The 20,524-nt window shown below is 39.2% G+C and overlaps 1 protein-coding gene across 1 annotated transcript in view; it reads left to right on the plus strand.

Moving 5' to 3' along the window:
* The window catches only part of lamc1 (laminin, gamma 1), a 75,332-nt gene that overhangs the window by 30,688 nt on the left and 24,120 nt on the right, over window positions 1–20,524 (plus strand). The window contains exon 2 of the mRNA XM_088598180.1: window positions 14,293–14,597. Coding sequence (XP_088454306.1) covers window positions 14,293–14,597 — 305 coding nt within the window. The remainder of the gene's footprint in view (window positions 1–14,292; window positions 14,598–20,524) is intronic.

Genomic DNA, 20,524 nt, shown 5'->3' on the forward strand with positions numbered 1-20,524 from the left:
TTAGCACTCCAAGCTTAATAGTTCATATGTCTTCCAAAAATGTCATAATATGGTAATAATTGAGACAAGTCTTCTACTGCTTGTAGCAGATTCTTAATTTTAGAAATACAAGTCAGAAGCCTGTGTGAGATTTTTTTTTCTTAGTTTAAACATTACTTAAGACCAAATACAATGTAATACTGTGGAAACTTTGTATATACTATAACTAGACTATGAAAGTTATTTAAAGTACCAGAAGATCCCTTTTCTAAGGCTAGGTAGTCCAAACATTGCCTTCATATTGGTTAACTGTGCACATATTTCTTCAAAATCTGCCATCTTGATAAAGATGCATCACCAAACGATCAGCAAGCTGTATTCTGCTATTGGCGATGTCTGCTGACAAAAGCAAGGACTGGTTTAGATGAAAAAAGCATTCAACTGGAGTCATGTCTGTAAGCATGTGTTTCTTTAGAGATATTTTTCAGTATTCTGCTGAAATTTACGCTTCCAAATGAAAAGTTTTTATATTGTCCATCGTGCAGGAGAAAAGGGGGTAGGGTATTGGCTTGAAAGATTATGAATTCCAGAAGCTCAGGTGTCCTTACTGTCATTATTCTATAAAGTGTTGTAATTTCTTGTCTTTAGATATTTTGCTGAAACTTTTGGCTTTGTAAATGCTCTCTGCTGTAAGTAAACAAAATGTGCTGTTATAAAAGTTCCCAATTGTTTAGCTGTTTGATGTACATCTCTTTGTAGACCTTGTTTACTGCACATCTGCTGCAAGAAAGTAGCATTTGCAGTGTGTATCTGTTTGGCACAAAAACATCATTCTTAATGCTTAATTCTGTTTTCACTGCATGCTGTGGCCTCCCTCTTTGGTCTTTGAATCGATGTGTCTTCTGTTCTTAGGATCTTCAGTGTAATTCAGGGCATGCCTTGAATCCAATCATAATCCTTTCATAGGCAAACATTGCCACATGTACTAGCGCTAAAAACATTGACTTAAATGCGAGTTTTCTCATAAAACCCGAGATTAGTTCTTTTTTTTTTACATAAAGGGGCATGTAGTGACTGACTATATTTGATTACATTCATATGTGTTTTTGAAATAAACTTTAATGATTAGTCTATATATTTCTATGCTCTTCAGTGATAATAAACATGGATATGTTTAAAATATATGGTGAATGCATTTGTTCATTTTAATCAGGTTTTAAAGCTGCTGACATCTGTTTGGGTCCAAGAGCGACCAGCTGTTATACTAGTGTAGCCCACTTTGAGTGCTGTTGTTACAGCTTGTGGGATGGCAGACTGAAACAGATGTTTCACAGCAAGGTTTTGAGCACAGCACTGCATATTTCCCAGGCATTGTAGCAAAGTGCATATGCCCACACGTCAGAAGTCAAAGCTGTCATTGTTCATTTCTATGTAAAAGAATGTATGAGGTAATGGGAGGAGATTTAATTGGGCTGTGCTGTGTCAAGGTCTAGCCAGGCTGCTCCCTGTGGAGTTCTGAGCTCCATGGTGCTCCTACACTTTGCTCCAATGGTTTATAAGGAAGGAATATCATTAAAACTCCTAATTAGACAAATGAATGAAAAAAAACCTTAGTAATGCCATTTAATGTGAACCCAGTTTTTTCAGTGTAAACAAGTGGGGAAAATGTTTTTTTGCTCAGATATGTTCTCTGTATCCGTAGTGATCACTGATTCCTTTTATTAGTCTTGAAAAATTAAGGTCCAGCTGTGATGTTACTTTCCTGGAAGCATCTGGGCCTGTAGGTGTCTCATACTGTATATAGTACTGAGAAAGTACTGTGACTAACCAAGGGTATTTGTTTTTCAGTAAGTAATGGTACCAGTAATTTAATGGTTAGAACTGCATTCAGAATTCTTAGTCTGCCTAACAAATCTAATTAGTTGGACAAATAGGGGAATTGTTCATTTTAAATCTGTTTAAGAAGAAGAATGGGGACACTTATGAGTCGTTTAATTTTCGTGCGTTTCCCAAAAGCTTGCAGTTAGCCTCGTATTTAAATTGGCATGAGGATGTTCTCTTGTGTGTGGAATGTACATTGGGTCCCAGTTTACGAGCGCTAGGTTGTCGAAGAGCTGTTTCTGGTGCTGGTACTTCCAAACCAATGCCGCAGTATGGTGATCAGGGACACTGCTGTAAGGGAGTTAATGTACTTCACATGAAATGCTAATGCCGGCATCACACTACATGACTTTTCCTAGGATTTTCAGTCGTAGCCTTCATTTACATAATTGTAAGAAAATCACAGTGGTCCCTACCACTGTCTGCAACTCGCTACGATAAAATCAAGCTGGTTTGATTTTCTCGTTGTGAGTCGCAGGTCGTAGGGGTGGGCTCGTGTGTCTGTGACACTCAACAGCCAATTTTAGTTCATATGAGGTACAGTAAATTGTGTATATATACAGTATAGAAGGTATATAGGTAAAGGTAATTCAGTCAGAAATTGCACCTCTCAAATTAGTCTCCTAAATCAAAATTGATTACATGTATTCATATCTTAACCTCCTAAGCTCATGCTCTATGTGAAAATGTATCTTGTAATAAAGCATTATGTTGACTTTTGTGTAATAGTCATTTTTTAGAAGTTTTTAATATCGCTCTCAGGGCATCATTCCGGAGTATTATCGTATTATCTAGCAAACGGAGAAGTGCTGGCATGTTTTGCTTTGTAATTTCATAACTGTGAGGATGGCAATTGTTCAGCACGCTGAAATGTAATACTTTGCTGAAAGATGAACTCGGTTTCAGACGACTATAGCCTCAAATAAAAATGGAGCACACCCTTTTTTATTCTTGTACTTAAGGACTGGGAATATTTTTTTTGCATTGTATTACCGTGTACGATTGCTCTGTGTAATTAACTACCACAGATCATAAGAGAACTACCATGCTTAGTATGCAGTTGTAGAGCTGTGTTTAAGAGAATGACAGAAATCTCCAGTGGAAGGCGAAGCGTCCGGGATCTCTGGATGTGCCAGGTTCAGTGGAAGAGGGCAGCCGTGGTCAGGCATGGTGACAATGACAGGATTCTCACATTAACACACCTGGTCTGGAAACCACCTGTCGCAGTCGGGGCCGTATGTGAGGAATGACATCTGCTGGTGCTGGCAGGGGCTGAAAGGAGGGGAGGGTACTCTATTTTCAGGTAGAGAGGCAGCCGCCTGAGGGGGTTGGTGGCTTGCTCTGTTGTGGGTGCTATTACCCAACAGGTTAAAAGGAGTCTGTATTTCCGTGGGAGCAGCTTTGTTTTGTGCTTAAAAACAAAATCCTCATTGATGTACGACAAGGCTCGTGCTGAAACTTCGCTCTGTGTGGTAACCGGGGATGTGCCGAGGCTACGCAACTGTTTCAGGCATTGCACCCACTGGGTTTGAAACGAACACGCCCACTCTCCCCGGGTTCAACAGGGCTCGGCATGGCGCAAATTCGGCTTTCCGTAAAGCCCCCCTTGGATCCCCTTGGAAACGTTGGGAGTTCTGGGAAGTTAACAGTGCGTCTGTGTAGAGGAGGTCGAGCGGTAAGGTGTCATCTCCCTCGTTTCTCTTTCCAATGTTTCGTCAGCGATTCGCCCTCCATTTTTAAGTGTAATCGATATTTGGGTTTTAATTAACCAGATTGTAGGGATTTAGAAATCTTAAATAGCAATTGTTTGTGTGTGTCCACGCTACTGCTAAAAAACTGGTAAATGTGGACTTCACAGTTGTCATGGAGAAAGTAAAGGCTTTACACAACCAAAATTTTATATTGTTTTTTTTTTCATTTTCAACCAATTGAGCCTCTGGCTTCCACAACACTGTACCTGTTATATTAGGTATCTTGCCTCCTGTGTGCTGTCCCATCAGGGAGACTGTAATACTGCTTATTGCACCAGTGTACTCAAAAGACTACTGTGGCAAGAACTAATTCAAAATGTTAAACAAAAAATCCATTAAACATGTTTGTAATGACACCTTTGATAATTACTGTTCTACAGATAATGCTGTTGTAAAACTGCTCAGCGTAGACGTGGTCGTTTTTTTAAAACATTCTTTTAAACTGTCATGATCTGTCAAGGTCCAGTCCTCATTCATGGATAGCATTCTGCTCTGTCAATCGCAAGTGTGGCTTATATCATCTCAAGTGATTATGATGATGAATACATTGCATACTGAAGTCCTGCGGTGCCTTTGGTTTGTAGGGGGAAAAACAAATGGCTGCAGTAATCTAGCAATTAAAATCGTTGGACAAAGCAAATGTTCTGCTGCCAGGAGCTCTGGAATCTCAAGGGCAGTCAGAGTTCTCGTTGCAGTTTAACGAGCTGTTGTGCATGAGCTAGTGTGGGAGAGCATGGGCAGCTTTTCTCCTCTGACTTTTGTGGTTCAAGGGATGTGCCTTCTAGTGCTTATTGGATTTATAACCTTCTCGTTAGGAAAAGTTGGCATCGACCTATATTTTTTTTTTCTGGCTTCATTCATAGCCTCAAATAATGTAAAGATTTTATGGACAGAAGTGGAAAAACAAGTTTGCATTCACAGGGATAAACAATTAGTTAAGTGCTCACATGTTCTTAATTTCTACTGCAGCATCTCTGTGTGGTCATGCATCTTTGTGCCACATCTTTGTTCCATCTTCACAGACTGATTGGATCAAACGCTACAAGTGCAGAAGACTACTTGTACACCACAGAATGTATTGGATTGCGCTGTCTTGTGTTCTAATGACCAGTTGAGGTTACGAGAAACCACCTTGTGGTACATTTGCAGATTGTAGGCTGCCATAGAAATCTCCTGCAGTTAAAACAGTATTCCCCTGAAGACAAATTTGTCGGCAGCACTTTGTGAGTTCCAGACGCAACACTGTAATGCTGTTTACCAGTCAAGGGCCAAGGTAAAGATTACAGCTTTTCCTTGCTTCAGTTCAAACCCAAGGCCTAGTAACACTGAAAGTAATCGGATAAGTATGTAGAATATTCCTTCTTAAATGTTCACCTTGAGACCAGCTATTAGTGGTTTAGAATAATGGTATACTGCAGGACTTGAAACAGGTTGTACATCTGTGGAGATCAAAAACATGGTTAGGGGTAACGTGATAGGGACTACAGATACAGTGACATCTGCTTTCACCAAAATGTTTATATTAATCAACTGTTCACTTCTTTAGAGATGTACCATCGGAGGTCAGGTGCATTCAGTCATCATTAAATGTAACTGTTTATTTTTAGTAACCACTGTGGCACATCTAATCTATCTTTACAGTTTATATATACTATTTTACACAGGATTCTTACATTCCCACAGAAACGAGTACTTTGCATTGAGATGCTGTTTATTCAGGGTCTCTCAGGGCTTACTTAATCAGATTCCTAGGAACTTGAATCGTATATCCAAGTTACTATTTGGAAATATCGCTTAAAATGCCAGTGGTATTTGAAACTTTGAAACTTGAAACAGCGGTACTTTCTAACTGATACAAGTTTGAACGTCACTCTCAGCCCTGAGATAGTTACTTGTAAACCATCAGTTTACAAATATAATATCAGCCAGCATGCAGAACAAATTATTTTTTAAACCTGGATAATTTTAAGGCACATTGTGGAACCACATCTTTTCTGCTTTAATATGAGAAGTTCCAGAATGCTTCTCTACAAAATGTTTTGCCCTTGCCCCAACCTTTTGTTTCGATAATTTCAAATAGCCAATCACACCGACCCCACATGTCATCAGGAGCTGGAAGGAAACCAGGACACTGAAACAGAACACAGGGATACTCCTCAGAGCCAGACGCTCAGGGCTCTGTAAGCCCTGGTGCCTTTTTTTTTAAAGTTAGGTGGCATCCTAGGATTCCTTCCACTGCCGTTCATATCAATTGGAAAACCCAGGCTGGTACATTAGCAGACAAAAATGCTTTCTGTGGTTGAACTCGTATTTAGAGTTTGTAGATGGACCCATCAGTAAGGCCTACAACACCTTCAACAATCCCGTTCATTTTCATTTCATGACATGCAGGTAAGGAGGGAAAAATCTCCTGGGTGGAGCATGAAGGGTTTTGCTTTGGGCTAAAGGTCACTCCCAGTCATAAGGAGACAGTACGCTGCAGTGGAGTGTGGCTCATTCCTTTGGCTGTTGGCTAAGGTATTTTCCCTTTTGGTTGTGATAGCATTTGTGTGATTTATAGCCCCTTCTATTTTAATATGTTTAATCTAGCTGGGCAGAGCTCTTGGTATGGGGCTGCTGTGACTTAAAATCACAGACACTGTCTCTGGCTAAGTAGCTAAAAATAAAGCAGCAGTTAAGAAGTGGTCAAGGGGAAACTAATCCTCTGAAATATTTTCTTTTTTTGAACGCCCCTCTGTGATCAGGGGCGTGAATTCTTGCTTTGAGACAAATTTCTTGTGAAGTGGAGACACTACAGAGTGAGACCAGGTAATTCGAGCTTAGACATAACTTTCACTATTTTTGTACCAGAAAACCTATTCATTTATGAAAATAGTCAATTCCATATCTCTCATGGCGTATTAAGTACTCCTTAAGGATAACTACATTGGACTTAAGTGCTGCCCAGCCCCTGTTTTTCCTGAGAAGCTGCCAGATGCGTTATAACTACCTTAGTGCAGTTTTTCTTGTCTGGCCTGGAGGTTGTTCTGTTCATTTGATAGTTTGCCACTGCATGGTGAAAATAATTGTTTGGAAAGGCCTCAACATTTATAGAACTTTCCAGTGTTTTTTTATTCAGATTAGGAATTTGTAAGTTCTGTTCTTCTTATTCTCTTAGTTAAGACATGTCTGTCTGTCTGAGTGGCAGAGACAAATATCATTCGATCAGCAGAGTGTTCAGTAGATTTGAGGTGGACAGACACCATTCCTGCCCGTGTCTGACTAATTATTGATTCCTGGTGCCTTGCAAGCTAAGGCTCTATCTCCCAGTCTTGGAGCTTCTCTGCCACTTTTTGCCACCACCTAAATGCATAACCACAGATGGGGAGAGGAATAGTCAGTATACTTTAAATGCGCTTTTCTTCGTGTGGTTTATGACCTGGGGACGGGAGCCTTGATCTAAATTTACAAGCCAAGTGAAAATACAATATTCAAGATGCCTGACATGGGCCAATTCCTTATCCTTGCAATGAACTGAAAAAGTCCAGACATGGCACAACCAGTCACTGATATTTATGTTGAGGCCCGTAAATCACTGTAACTCATAGTGAACCCACAAGCAAATATTCAGTGAAGTAAGTAATCTAATGATGCTTTTTTTCCTGTGGATTTATTTTCCATCTTTGGCAGTTTTTGTGGCCACAATAGTAGTTGACAGCAGAAGTTTACTCTTAATTAGAAGATAAATTATTGCAGGTTTGACCACTCGAGCAGTTATTTAAGTTGGTCTGTTATCTAACGATTAAGGTATGCACTGTAGTCTCTTGAGTTAAAGGAGCAGAAGGAATGAGACTTTGGTGCAAGGCATTAAATCTCTCAAATTTATAGTCTTCCTTTACAGTATGTAATTAAGGGGGTTAGATTAGTTAGAAACATCCCCTGTAGCATCTAGTTATTTTGCCATCGCTCTCCTTGGTTAAATTAATAATGTTTGCTTGGATCCCTTGCATGTTGCTCAATAGATACACAGTTATCTTATACTTTGGAAGTCTGACAGTGCTAAACTAGTACTATTACACCACAGTTGCTTTGATTTGTGCTCCATGTAAATTAAAATAGTTCACTTTATTAAAGTTTATCAGATTATAGCCAATGAACATTTGTGTTACAGCATTTTCGGTGAATCCTCATTGCTCATAGACAGTGGTGTAAGAATTATGTCTGCTCCATGAAAGTACATTTTCTCTAAAAATCAGAAATCAGAAGGGTTGGATTCTTTATGAAGTTAGAGAACCTGATTTGTGTAATTAATCATTAAGACTGCAAGTATACTTAGTGAATAACCATTATTTAAACCAGTTGTCTATCTACGCATTCCTTGGCTCTTCTGAAATGCATTCCAGAATGTTTAGCATAATTCCATGTAAGGATCCCAAAATCTTCAGCTTTTATCACATATAGAATTTGCTTAAACCTTCTACTTGTTATCTCACTTTAAGTAATATTTAGCAATTGGAAAGGCAACAAGTTAAGAGTTAAGACTGTATATCTAGAGGCTGTACATAGCCTATTGAAAACTTTCATTATCTTAGGATCATATTTTGGCATAAAGGTGCTAGCAATGTGTAAATAGATCTGAATAGATCTCCCTGTCGGGTGTTGATTTCTCTCATCTAGTTTGTGTGGAAGTCAAACAAAATTGTTTTCTTGAACTAGTGAGTTTTTTTTTTTTAAGTCAGCTTAGTCTTTTTCAAATCCATTTCTGCCATTGTCTCAAGATGTAGTACCTGTACATGAATGACGTTCCGGAATGTACTGTACTGTGGTGTTTTGAATGAGCTTTCATACACGTCTGTAGCAAGACTGGGTGTACTCACAAGACTTGAGTGATGGGTGTGTGAACAATCTGTAACCCCCTTGACACTGCCCACCCCCCACTACCTGTCTGTTGTGAGCTGCTGGTCTCAGCACTGCTGAAAGTTTGCCTTTCACAAACCGCTTGGCGTCAGTGTGCCTTGGGGAAATGCATTCCTTACCGTCAAGTTTGCTATAACCCATGCCACAGCCTCATTCAACTGGAACATCAACAAGTGATGGCGAGATACACAAGGCTGGACAACCTTACTACCACCACCGCTACAGCAAAGAATATTTTAAAGATGGCAAGTAGGGGAAGGCCATCAGTAGCCACTTTAAACCTGAAGGTGTGAGTTTCATTTTTGTAAATAAGACAATACTATGTAGAGAGTGTGAACTCTTGTTAAGCATGTTAATAAAAAGATTGCTATCAGAAAATAATCTTCGTCACTGCAGTGTCCTCTACTTTTTTTGTTTTGACCCACTCCTCTCCCTTTCTCATTTCTAGATATTTGTCTGCACAGATGTTGCAATTAAGAGAGTAGGAAATGTGAATGGTTGCAAAAATGCTACCTATGAAAGGCATTGCTCACCGCTACCAAAAATGAATGGTTAAATAAAGCCTGTCTGCTCTGTGGATAATTTTCAGAGCATGTAGGTCACAGGGGACATCGCTCAAAGTGTTGTTTATAGAAAAAACTTAAGTGATCTACAAGAGAAGTTATTTCTGCATGTAACTCACATATCCTGACAGTTCGGTAAGCTAACGTCAGTTTGCACATAGCATATCTGTCATGGGCATTAACAAAAGCAATAAAACATGGTCCCCCTCTTTAAGCACACTTGTTTCGTTGTTGATATGAGTTATTGCTTGAAGGAGCCATGGAATGTATGAAGCAACTTCATGCGGTGCTTAACGCTCTTTCCTCTGTTTCTTGAATCGATATTCTTTTAAAATCTATAACATTATACCTTATGGCATAAGGTGTTAAGGGGAAAGAGTGTTATGAAAGCAAACAAGGGAACCTCCAGCATCCTGCTCACCTGTCCAGTTAGTGTTGAAATGCCTTGGCTTTTCAAACTACGTTTTCAGCTATTAGTTCTGTTAAAGCAGTAACTCTTGTTAAAAGTCAGTGTGCTGCCTTAGAAATGTGTCAGCCTGTATAGTAATACCATTGCTACACTCCGAGCAGTAGTTTTATAGCTTATTTCCACCTTGAACGGTGTACTGTACATTTTTACACTGAACTTGCATTTTTGTTAGAAACTGAAGTATTCTTAAATCTTTGGCTACTTCAGTTTTTCCAATGTGTTTTGCATTTGAGTTGTCAATACTATATAATCCTTAATTGTGCTGTCCCTTAATTATGTTTTTTTTATTAATATAGCTGCTACTTTTTTGGATGGATTAAAAGCACACAGTAGTATTGCTTCCATCATGTTTGGGACTAGAGACATCAACACAAAATCTAGATCAATCCCCCTAGTCTCAGGCTGTCTAATGTTCTCTATTGAAAAGGCGTGAAATGGTTTGGTGATTTGGTGGAGTACGTTTATGAATGTAGTCAAAACCTAGCTTGATCTAGCATCACTGTTGTTCATTTTCCTGTGGTTAAAGCATTCAGGGTAATAAAAGTGGCTGAGAGTGTATTAAGAAGTTGTTTTAAAGAGAATAGTGCTTATGTTGCTGCTGCTGGTGCTAATTGTCTTTTTAGAGTGTCAATCACCTTTTTTCAACCTGAATTGTTTGTTTTCAGTGGGTCTTCCAGTAAGGTGTCTTGGCTGCTTTTGTTGGTGATTTGAAGAGGCTGCCTCAGTGACATCAGCGCTCCATATTCCAAATAATTTCCTTCCTGTCCTCCACTTCCATCTGATAGAGACATCTCATGCTGGTACCCTTAGGATAACTCACACTGCTGCACATATCCAGTAAAGGTTTCGAAAGGGGCAGGGCCTGTTGTGACCCATTTCTGTTTTTTTTATCATCTTTCAATTGGTGTGTAGTCTGCACTTTCCCGATGAGCTGCAAATTCCCAGTTTACAGTTTTCCGCCTTTTTAAAAAGCGCACCCGATTTCACTGTCTGGTAGACTAGCTGAAAGAGCTGGCATCGACGGGGGGGGAGGTCAGGTGGAGCCAGGCTCCCTGCTGAGCCATCGCCAGAGGGCATCTCAGCTGGTGCTCCCGATCGCAGCTCTGTCACATGCATTCCTAAACTTAGATTTACAAGTATTTCAAGCAAGCATCATCAAAATCACAACCGGTACCCACCAGCGCTGTATTTCTTGTGCAGGACAAAAATGGAATCTGGAGGTGTGTTTTACATTGCCTGAGAACATTGCAGAATATGTTGGAGCTGTGGTTTGCATACCAGTGTTGGCACAGCAGCATTTAATGTATAGGAATATAAAACTCACTGTTCCTTCTCCCACACAGTGTCACAATTAAAACTGACTCAGGGAAAAAAAAGTCCCCTGTAATATAACCCATGTTTCAGCCTGCCTGAAAAAAGGCTGAGTGGGACAGTTTTGGGGATAACAGACAGCTGATTGCTCAGTAAATCTTGCATCTTAATATCCTTGTTCGGCCTGTTTTTTTTTCTATGGAGAGGTCTTAGTCTGGAGGGTCTCCACCAGTTGTAAGCCACCTTTGTTTGGCGTTTGTTCCGTACCCTGTCAGAGTATAACCTGTGCTAACTGGAACTGGTGCTGTTCACCGTAAGAGATATTGGCAACAAGTAAATTGCCAGTTGTTGACTTGATGGGAATCATTTCTGTGTGAATGACCTTGCCAGTCCATCTGTTGTGCATCTATGAAATTGGTACATGAGCTTTTGAGGGATGTTTTATTATCTGTCAGATAAATGGTGGTGTAGAGCTTTATTGCTGTTGACCATTTTGCAACCCATTGACCCAGGTGTGCTGTGACTTGGCCACACAAGTCTTTCAAATCCCAAGGCTCTATCTGAGGCACACTTGAGCCTCCAGGTTAATAGAGCAATGTCAGGCTTTTTAAAAACCTTTCCTTTATAAGCAGGGTGTTTGAGTGTGTTAAGCCCGTTAAGATTTTAATTTTTGCACTGTATTAAATGAGAAGCTGTTGATTGGTCCTGCAGCTGTTCCAGAAGACGACAATACGATGGCATTGACTAAGATATTTTTAGCATTTGGGTGTCGATGAAATAAAATGGTTCATATAATAGAAAGTAAAAGCTAGGGAGAAATGTATATTGCACGTACATTATTTTAAAACTTGGTCTTGATGGACTTATTTTTGTATTACGTAGAAGGTGGGTTGTAACGACCCTTGGTGTGATTTTGGTTTTCTGTGTGCATGGCTAATCTCGAGAGGTTTTCACCATGTAAACATTTCAGCTCTGTTACATTCACATGCCTTCGCCCTTCCTTCTCCTCCCTGATCCCCTTGCTCTCTTCTCTTATTAAACCAACATTTGGCCTCCTCACAGCAACTTCCTCCAAGCCCAGACTTTTTCACCAACCCCTGTTCCCAGAGAGATGCTGTTGCCACAGAGTCATCCCAAAAGGATTTTGTTGAAACTTACCTTCATTTTCTTTATAGAACCTCTCCGTTCATTTACGGATTTCATCTTTTCACACCTGCTCTCTGCCCATTCTCACCTGCTCTGTCCTTTGTTCTCTTGTGGTTAATATGAAAAGTTTACTGTACATGCTGTAGCAGTCTTCAATAGCTCATTTAGTATGCCTCAATATGATATTCTGTATAACACGATGATACTTGATACTATCTCAATTTTTATGTCTGTCACATGTTAAATGGATGTCTTCTTTCACTACTACTATGTGTATAAGACACCAATACACAGCTATTGTTTGGTATCGTGAAGGTTGCTCTTCATATTTTTTAGGTTTTGCTGATAAACACCTGTTTTATAAAGGATCATGGCCACTAACTATAACATTGAAAATAAAAACAGTAAGACAGTACAATTCTTCCAGACACTATTGCTTTATTTCATGCCTAAAACGGAGAACTGACAATGCATAGCTGAGTGTGAAGAAAAATGAACAATATTGTTCTCACCCCCAGTCGCTGGTATTTGAAAACTTCTCAATTGCGCTGTAAAACGAACAGTGAACTACTTTTCTCAAGGCTCTTTAATAACTATGCCAGATGTTTTCCATATAGAGCTGTCTTAGATATATATGGCAAATGTGAACAAGGAATGAAAAAATGAAAAGCAGAAAGTGGTGTAAAAATCAGTAATGAACATAAGAACCATTTAATCATTTTGCACTTGCAGTATTTTACAACTGGAAACTTCTTTGTCAAAATTTTCATTTTTAATAGTAGAAAATAATAATATAAAATATTTTTCTTTAAAAAAATATCCTGCTTCTAAGGTTCCTACATCTTAAGTCATTTTGAGGCGATGCCTTTTATTTCTTTTGATGGTGTGATTTTAGTTAATTGCATAGCAGACGCCCTTACCAAAGGCAATTTACAACAATAGGTGCATAAATACAAAAAACACTCAGTGAAAGGAAAAAAAGGTAGAGTGATAAAAAGAGTGAAAGAAGTGAAGAGTTTTGCAAGAAGCACAATAGACACATGTCTTCACTCAGGAGTCAGGAATTGATTACTGTAAAGAAGAAAGGGCACTGAGCAGAGTGAAGAATTGGTTTTTGGTCAAATTTTGTGATGGTGTGAGAGATCACAGGGGAATGGGATAAAATCTGGAGCAGGATGTTACAGCAATTTAAAGAAATATATTACTTAAAAAGGCTGGGAAAGTCAAAGGCACGTGGAGGGAATATCATAGGTTTTAGCATATAATGAGTTCCATGCCAGGGGAGCATTTTCAGAACCTAAAACGATCCAGAATGTGTGATTCTGAGAGTGCGAAAACCGTCACATTAAACTGTGGTGTAGAACTGAAGGATAAACAGAAATCTGGAACATAAATTCCAAAAGAGCATTTTAGATTTGAAGGTTCAGAATGAGGGCAGCACGGTGATGCAGCAGTTAGCGTTGCTGCCTCGCAGTACTGGGGTCCTGGGTTCAATCTGGGGCCTGGGTGGAGTTTGTATATTCTCCCCATGTTCACGTGAGTTTCCTTTGTGCGCTCCAGTTTCCTCACTCAATCCCAAAAAATACTGTAGGTAAATTGGCTTTGGGGGAAATTGGCCCTTGGTGTGAGTATGTGTGCATCTGTGTTTGTGTCTGTAAGTCTGCCCTGCGATGAACTGGCGTCCCACCCGGGGTGTATCCTGCCTTGCGCTCATTGCTTGCTGGGATAGGCTCTAGCTAACCCGCAGCCCTAAATTGGAAGAAGAGGTTCGAAAATGCTCCTTGGTTTTATAAGTCTGGAAATAGTTGTCTGAGGTTGAGACTCTTGCAGAAATTGGCAGTTGACAGACCTCAAGGAAATCGACCTGCTAAAGCTGTTTGACTGGCAATTTGGGCCATGACCTCTGAGGGTAGCCTCATTGCTCTGTCTCTTATCATACATTTCTGGAATTAGTTTTCTAGTGACTCCCTAATGAACAAAACTGACACTTTCAGGTCAGAATAAATGGCTTCCTTTCAACACTTCCACTCTTTTCCAGGCTCTTTTCCCCCTACTGATCCTTGTGGATTTTTGCACAGTATCTTTGCCTTAGTGTCTTAATAAATCATGAAAGAATTTATATTTAGAAGCCGTATTATATTTAGGTTGTTAACATCTCTGGATTTTAATCATCAACAGTTATACAAAATGTATATATGATGTATTCAAGGTCTAAAAAAGAACGTTTATGCCAAATGTCTTGTAATGTACACATACTCAGTCAGGTCTCTCTTTTTTTTTTTTGCTGTGTCCACAGGCAAATCTTTTGACATCACTTATGTGAGACTGAAGTTCCATACCAGCCGGCCAGAGAGCTTTGCCATATACAAGCGTACCAGTGAGGACGGGCCCTGGGTACCTTACCAGTATTACAGCAGCTCCTGCGAGAAGACTTACCAGAAGCAGAATCGTGGGTTCATCAGGACTGGGGAGGATGAGCAGCAGGCGCTGTGCACGGACGAGTTCAGCGACATATCCCCCCTGACTGGGGGCAACGTGGCCTTCTCCACCCTCGAGGGCCGGCCCAGCGCCTACAACTTCGACAACAGCCCTGTCCTGCAGGTATAGGGAAGCGCCTAGCGCCGGAAAACAGAAGCAAGTGTAGGCAGACCAGGAATGGTCTGCTATTTTGTTACGGCCAGGATAAAAAAATGTACTAATTGGGATGTGGAGTTAAAGAGCACAGTGCTTGTTTTTGTAGGAGCAGACATCAATGGCAATGCTTTTTTTGCAAGGACTGCAACAGTATTTTAAATGTGCGCTAGGCCTTTTCTCTTTCAGATTGAGATGTGTTGGGCTTCTATAGAGCTCTGTAGCTGAAGACCCCGAGGTGATGGAGGACTTAAAGAAAGCCACTGTTATTACAGTGTATCATAATTAGTTTAAGGGAATTAGCAAGTGGAAAGATTTCATTGGCAGTCAGTGTCTTCGAATGGACACGAGTTTGCTTGGATGGTATTTCTCAGACACCTTTCTGTCATTCATTCGTCTGGTGGCTAAAGAAATGCATTCATGTACATAGTGTTACTGTGTTATCTAGGGGAGATGTGATAGTGTTCTTCTGTTGTCAGCACGTTTTTGCAAATTCCATTCGCATGCCATTCCCTATCAGGCATTACCTGTATCCACTGTAAGTCAGAGAAATCAAAGTAACTTGTGGCTTGATCCAATCTCACATTGATAAAACACAGACAGAGGGAATAATTCTGTTTGGACTGTCTCCAGCCTAATTTGTTTAACAGAAGATAGCTAGACAACCCCCTGCTGTCCAGTTCATTTCTACTTTGGGTCCAAGCACTAGGCTTGATCTGTGCAATAAAAGCACCCGAGTACCTCCACTGCAGTGCTTAAGTAAAATGATTTTGCATTGCAAAGGAATGAAAGATTCAGGTTTTTGTATTATTTAATACAAAGGAACAAGTAGAGGTTTTTGGAGACTTCAGTCTGCATGCTGGCACAGCTCCCCAGTCGAACCTGTTCTATAAAGAGACCATTTGGAATCATAACTACAAACAGTGAGAAGTTATTTGGTGGACATTTGATTATTGCTGTCATTGAAGCCTAACGGCATGGAATTGAACTGTGATTTTCCTAAATGTGACAGCAGAAATAAAATATTTTAGAACGATTGAAGACTTCCTTAGTGACACTGCCTCAGCTCTATAATATGACTCTTTGTTTGAAAGAGAATAGCATTGATTAATGCGGAAAATACTAATCATTCCTACAAATCTGCGTTCTGGTTGAATTAATAAGATATTAGGTAACATTGTTTCCCAAGTGCTTTACTTTAGGCTTCCGTCAAGTTTGGATGCAAACAATTATCTAATATTGGAGAATTCCCAGTGCTGTGTTTACATTATGAGACAACCCTTAACACAGGGTATGACAAATACTACTTTAGTGACTCGCTGGACTTTAGAAATAGACCCTAAGTGCCCTCCAGTTTTCTGTGTCATCGATGGTGCAAGAACCAAAAGACTGTAAATTGAAATCATTCGCATTTAAAATAATTGGGCATATTCATAATAGGGTATTTTTGGATGCATGTGCAAAGAAAGCACATTACTTAACTACTGAACTATGCATACATTGAACATATAACTTGTCTTATATGCACAAAAGTGTTTGCGTGCATTGTGAATGATCTTTATGGCTACAAAAGTTGACATAAGGAAGTCAATGTCTTATATGGATTAAAGTAGATTAACTCTTAGCTGCCTTGACCACATCACTGGGTAGTCAATTTCCATGCTTCTCTTGGATCCTTTAGATATCCACCCAACAGATAAGGCTGTTTAATTAAAGAGACAGCAACTCCCAGGGTGGCTGGAACCCCACACATCTGTGTGTGTGTGGCGGTGCTGTGGCATGGAGGGGGGTTGTAGGAGGTAGGGATGGAAGGATTATTTTAAGATTAAAGATGGGAGTCTTCAAAGATACATGCCTCCAGGCACCATTTTAGCCCCTGTAGGCTAGAACTAAGTTTACTGCCTTGGGTGAGAGAGATCAAAAGCTGAGCGGATGTTATGAATAGTAAATTGTGATTTAAATCCTTGAAAAACAAGGCGTTCAAAACCATGTGTGGATTAAGGTTGGATAACCATTCAAGGGTGGGGGTATAATGATGTCATGATACAGTAGACAGAGGATAATGATTGCTGAGATACATAACATTCCATTCCTGAAGAAGACGGTTGATGCTGTTTGGAAACTTGGTATATCCTGCATTATATAGATTACATTTCATCTAAATTATTTTTTAAAATATGGTCAAGCAGTAAGGTGTTTAATTAGTTCATTTTCATTTTACAGGAAACTGCCACAACACAAGGATGTAGCTTTTATTTAGCAAGCATTTTAGTCTTGCGTTGTCAATAACATTTTCTGGGAGTCTTATCAGTTTTGAAGTCATGCAATATCCTATTACTGTTATTTTAGTTTGGCATTTGTACAACAAAGGCAGTACAATCTATTCATAAACCTGCTGCCAAGCAGTAGTTTAAATATTTAAGACAAACTTAACACTCACCAAGATTTCGGTACCTTGAGCAGCTTGATAATCAGGTAGCAAATCTGTTGAACAATTTAGTATAAATTATTATTGGCTCTTCTGTGATCTAAACAATTATCAGCTTGCATTTTAAAATACCCTCATAAGAAAATGCCAACAGGAGATTTTCCTATGTAATTCTCTACCTCTACCCACTCTTTAAATTTAGCTCGGTAGCCAGATACCTTCATATTAGTCTTTCTCCAGTGGCATCTTGCTATTTATACCAAACCCAGATCCCTGTCTGGAATAAATACCTTTACACAGAACTTGATGGACAGAGTGCGGTGGACATTATTGTGGGGGAAGTTTAAGTGGATCTTTGTGGTGTGCTGAATTGTTTTATATTAAGGAATATTTGACATGTATCATGGGTAGAGCCAAGTATACTTAATCAATGGAAGTTGCACCAGTGCAATCACTGGTTTGCTTTTGAGATAAAAATATACATTTGAGTGTGCTTTGAAAAGATGCTGCTTCCAGAAAGCTTGATACAATTCAAATTGGCAGAAGATATTTTGACCCAGGCTCTAAATTGGGTTAACAATGTCAGCAGCCAGTTTAAGACAGGGTTTAAAATAACTTCAGCAAACATGCATACTTGAATCGAGTCCACTTGTAGTCTTTTATCTGTTCAGGACTAAATAGGAGTTGTTTAAGCCTCCATGCAGAACTTTCCTTTGAGCCCAGAAATGGATCTGGTCGCACTTCTCTGGACTAAGTCCAGAACACCAAAAACTTTTTTTTATGCCAAAATTGTACAGCATATTCAAAACGAATGTTCTGCATTTAGAATGTGCTGTGCAGCTTCCAACATCCTTGGTTTGTCTTTTTATTTTTTTCACACAATGTCTGCAAGGTGAAAATGTATCTTCATAAACACCTACTTATTTCATAGAAGCAGTTTCCATCTTTTTTTGCAGCACTGCAGTTGTCCGCATTTATATACCATGTAATCTTATTGGTGTTCTTTCAGTGTTTGCTGATCTCCCTATTGTGGTTTAAACTGCAAATTTCACTTGTCTGAATTTTCTTATACCTTAATTTAATCTTTTTTTCTGTGTCATTATTTAGGCTTTTTCATTGTTTCTCTTTTGTTTCTCCTTCAAGTGCCTTTTTTTTTTGCCCGAATAGTTCAAATAAATCAACATTAATGATCACATGGAACACATTAGATCTACGACGTGAAATAAAATGCATCTGCAAGCAATCTGGTCTTTTCTCACACTGGCGGTGGTGTGAGAGGAGGCGAGGGCTAATTAATCATGTTTAATAAAGGCTAGTTAGTGGGATAACTCTGTTGCTCATGTACCTGTGCACTGGGGCAGCTGTGAAGACAGTGATTGCTCTGAGAGGAGTTTCCCAGGCCCTTTCCCTTGGCAAGAATACCTCTGCTGTTCACAGCTTGCTTGAAGACCTAAAGCAGTGAATATATCTGCATCTGCTAGCCTTCTGCACACAGCTGGGGTTTTATCAGCTGCAGAAAATATTCGTAGGGAGGAAAACAGTGACTCCATAGTGCTGGCTGAAACCAGTAATGTCTTCAAGATGGTTTTACTGAATTTTAGCAAACAAAAAATTGGTCGGTCAGTAACCGAGGAATAGAACAGTTTCCTGTAATATGAGCTGGTCCATAACTAGGAATGTAGGTGAATTTGTTATGAAAGTAATTGTTTTTTAAATGACTTTCCTCAGCTGTGTATTTTTATCAGCTGAAAAAGATGGTGTCAACAGAGAAACGAGGGCTGTTTTTTTTTTGCCGGTGAGAGATCGCATTAGTGGTTAATATTTATAGGGTGTTCATGTAAAAGTTGCATAAAATGGCATGCAGTGTTGGGAAGCCCACGGCTTTAATTACAAATCTCCACACTGCCTTTTACAAAGGTCTGAGTCTCTATCCTTGGAAAGTATGTACCAAGGTTTACACCAACACCTTTGCCAAAAGTAGAAAGTGCCTCAAAATGTAAACACGCACCAGTTCACTTTTCCAGCCCTTGTAAACTCCGACCTATAATTTCCCTCAAGACGGGCGTAGTGCTATACTAAGTAAACTTGAAGTGGCAAATGGAAAAATATTTTCCTTAATATTACATTTTTAATGCAGCATAACTAGTATATTGGATGTGAATAGGTTTATGAATGAGTTAACTAACCAGTGACTGAATCTTATAAATATAAACGGGAAAAACAACAGAATAATAATGGCGGGGTAGGTAAAGCTCTCTGCTACTCACAGAAATTATCTCAGAGGCAGGTCTATCACTACTCCACATTTGCAGCCTCCTGTCATATCTTGGCTTAACTCAGTGATTGAGCAATAGCTTGTAATCAGGTTCAGATGTCTGTAATGAAACTGTTAGCAAGCAGATGACAATGCTTAAGGGATTTAATGAAAACAACATGGAGAGAGTTAGAGCCAGACATTTAAGGTGCGATACATTTCATGCAAGAAAAACAGCTTGCTTTATGGGCTTACATGTATGGTTTTGTTAAAAGAATAATTTCCTTCTTGTTGGCAAAACCACAAAACAATATGAGTGTCATACTGTGTAGTGTGATACAGAATATTTTCATTGATTTATGTATTCTTGTATTCTATGCTGTTGCTTGTGTCCATGAGAGACAATTTTTCCTCTATTTGCCTTTTATTGCTTTATTACGTATTCAACGTTTTGGAATATCTAAAGCAAAACCAAAATTTAATCTGTATCTTATTTTTCCATGCTTAATCTCATTTGGTTAATGGGGTAGTTGAAATATAACTCTCTTGTTCCATTCACCCTCAGTCCTATGTGTGAGGAGTGGGCTCCTGTTATATAAATGCACCTATAGAATTCCACAGTGTTCTTTTGTTGCCTAGTTCACAGTTTTTTGTTTTAAGGAGCATAGCCTTGACAACTCTTACTGTAGAAAATGCTTAGGTTTGTTACTTGTCTGAGTATCTGGAGTGTGACCTAATTGGATCTGTACCTCAGGAAGTAGCTGGGACTTTTAGGATCCAGATTAAATTTGTAATAGTCAAATTGCTTGATGAAATATTAAAAATAAAAAGGAAATGTACAGGCATTTTCATTTTAAATATCTTGCCATGTTATGTCATTTATAAGATTTTTCTTTGCATGGCCTTAGTTCAGTTACCTCCATGGAAATTGGTAAATTGTTTAGATCGCAGAGAGTAATTTCACAGGCAGATTATTTCAAGGGTATAGAATAAATTCCCTGTTGGACATTGTTATTACAAGATGTACAGTAAAGGTCATGCTTTAAAGTTTGTTTGGAACATAAAACTCTTGTTGAACCATGATTTCAACAATGTCACATGGAATTTACTAATGTGTAATAGTTCCAGATGGCATCTTGAAAAATTATTTTTTCTTTTTTTGGCTTCTAGGAGGTAGCAGGATGGTGTTCTGATCAAGGTCAGAGAGAAGAAGCT

Source organism: Lepisosteus platostomus, chromosome 11 (assembly GCF_059453375.1).
Source record: "Lepisosteus platostomus isolate fLepPlt1 chromosome 11, fLepPlt1.hap1, whole genome shotgun sequence".
NCBI classification, from domain to species: domain Eukaryota; kingdom Metazoa; phylum Chordata; class Actinopteri; order Semionotiformes; family Lepisosteidae; genus Lepisosteus; species Lepisosteus platostomus.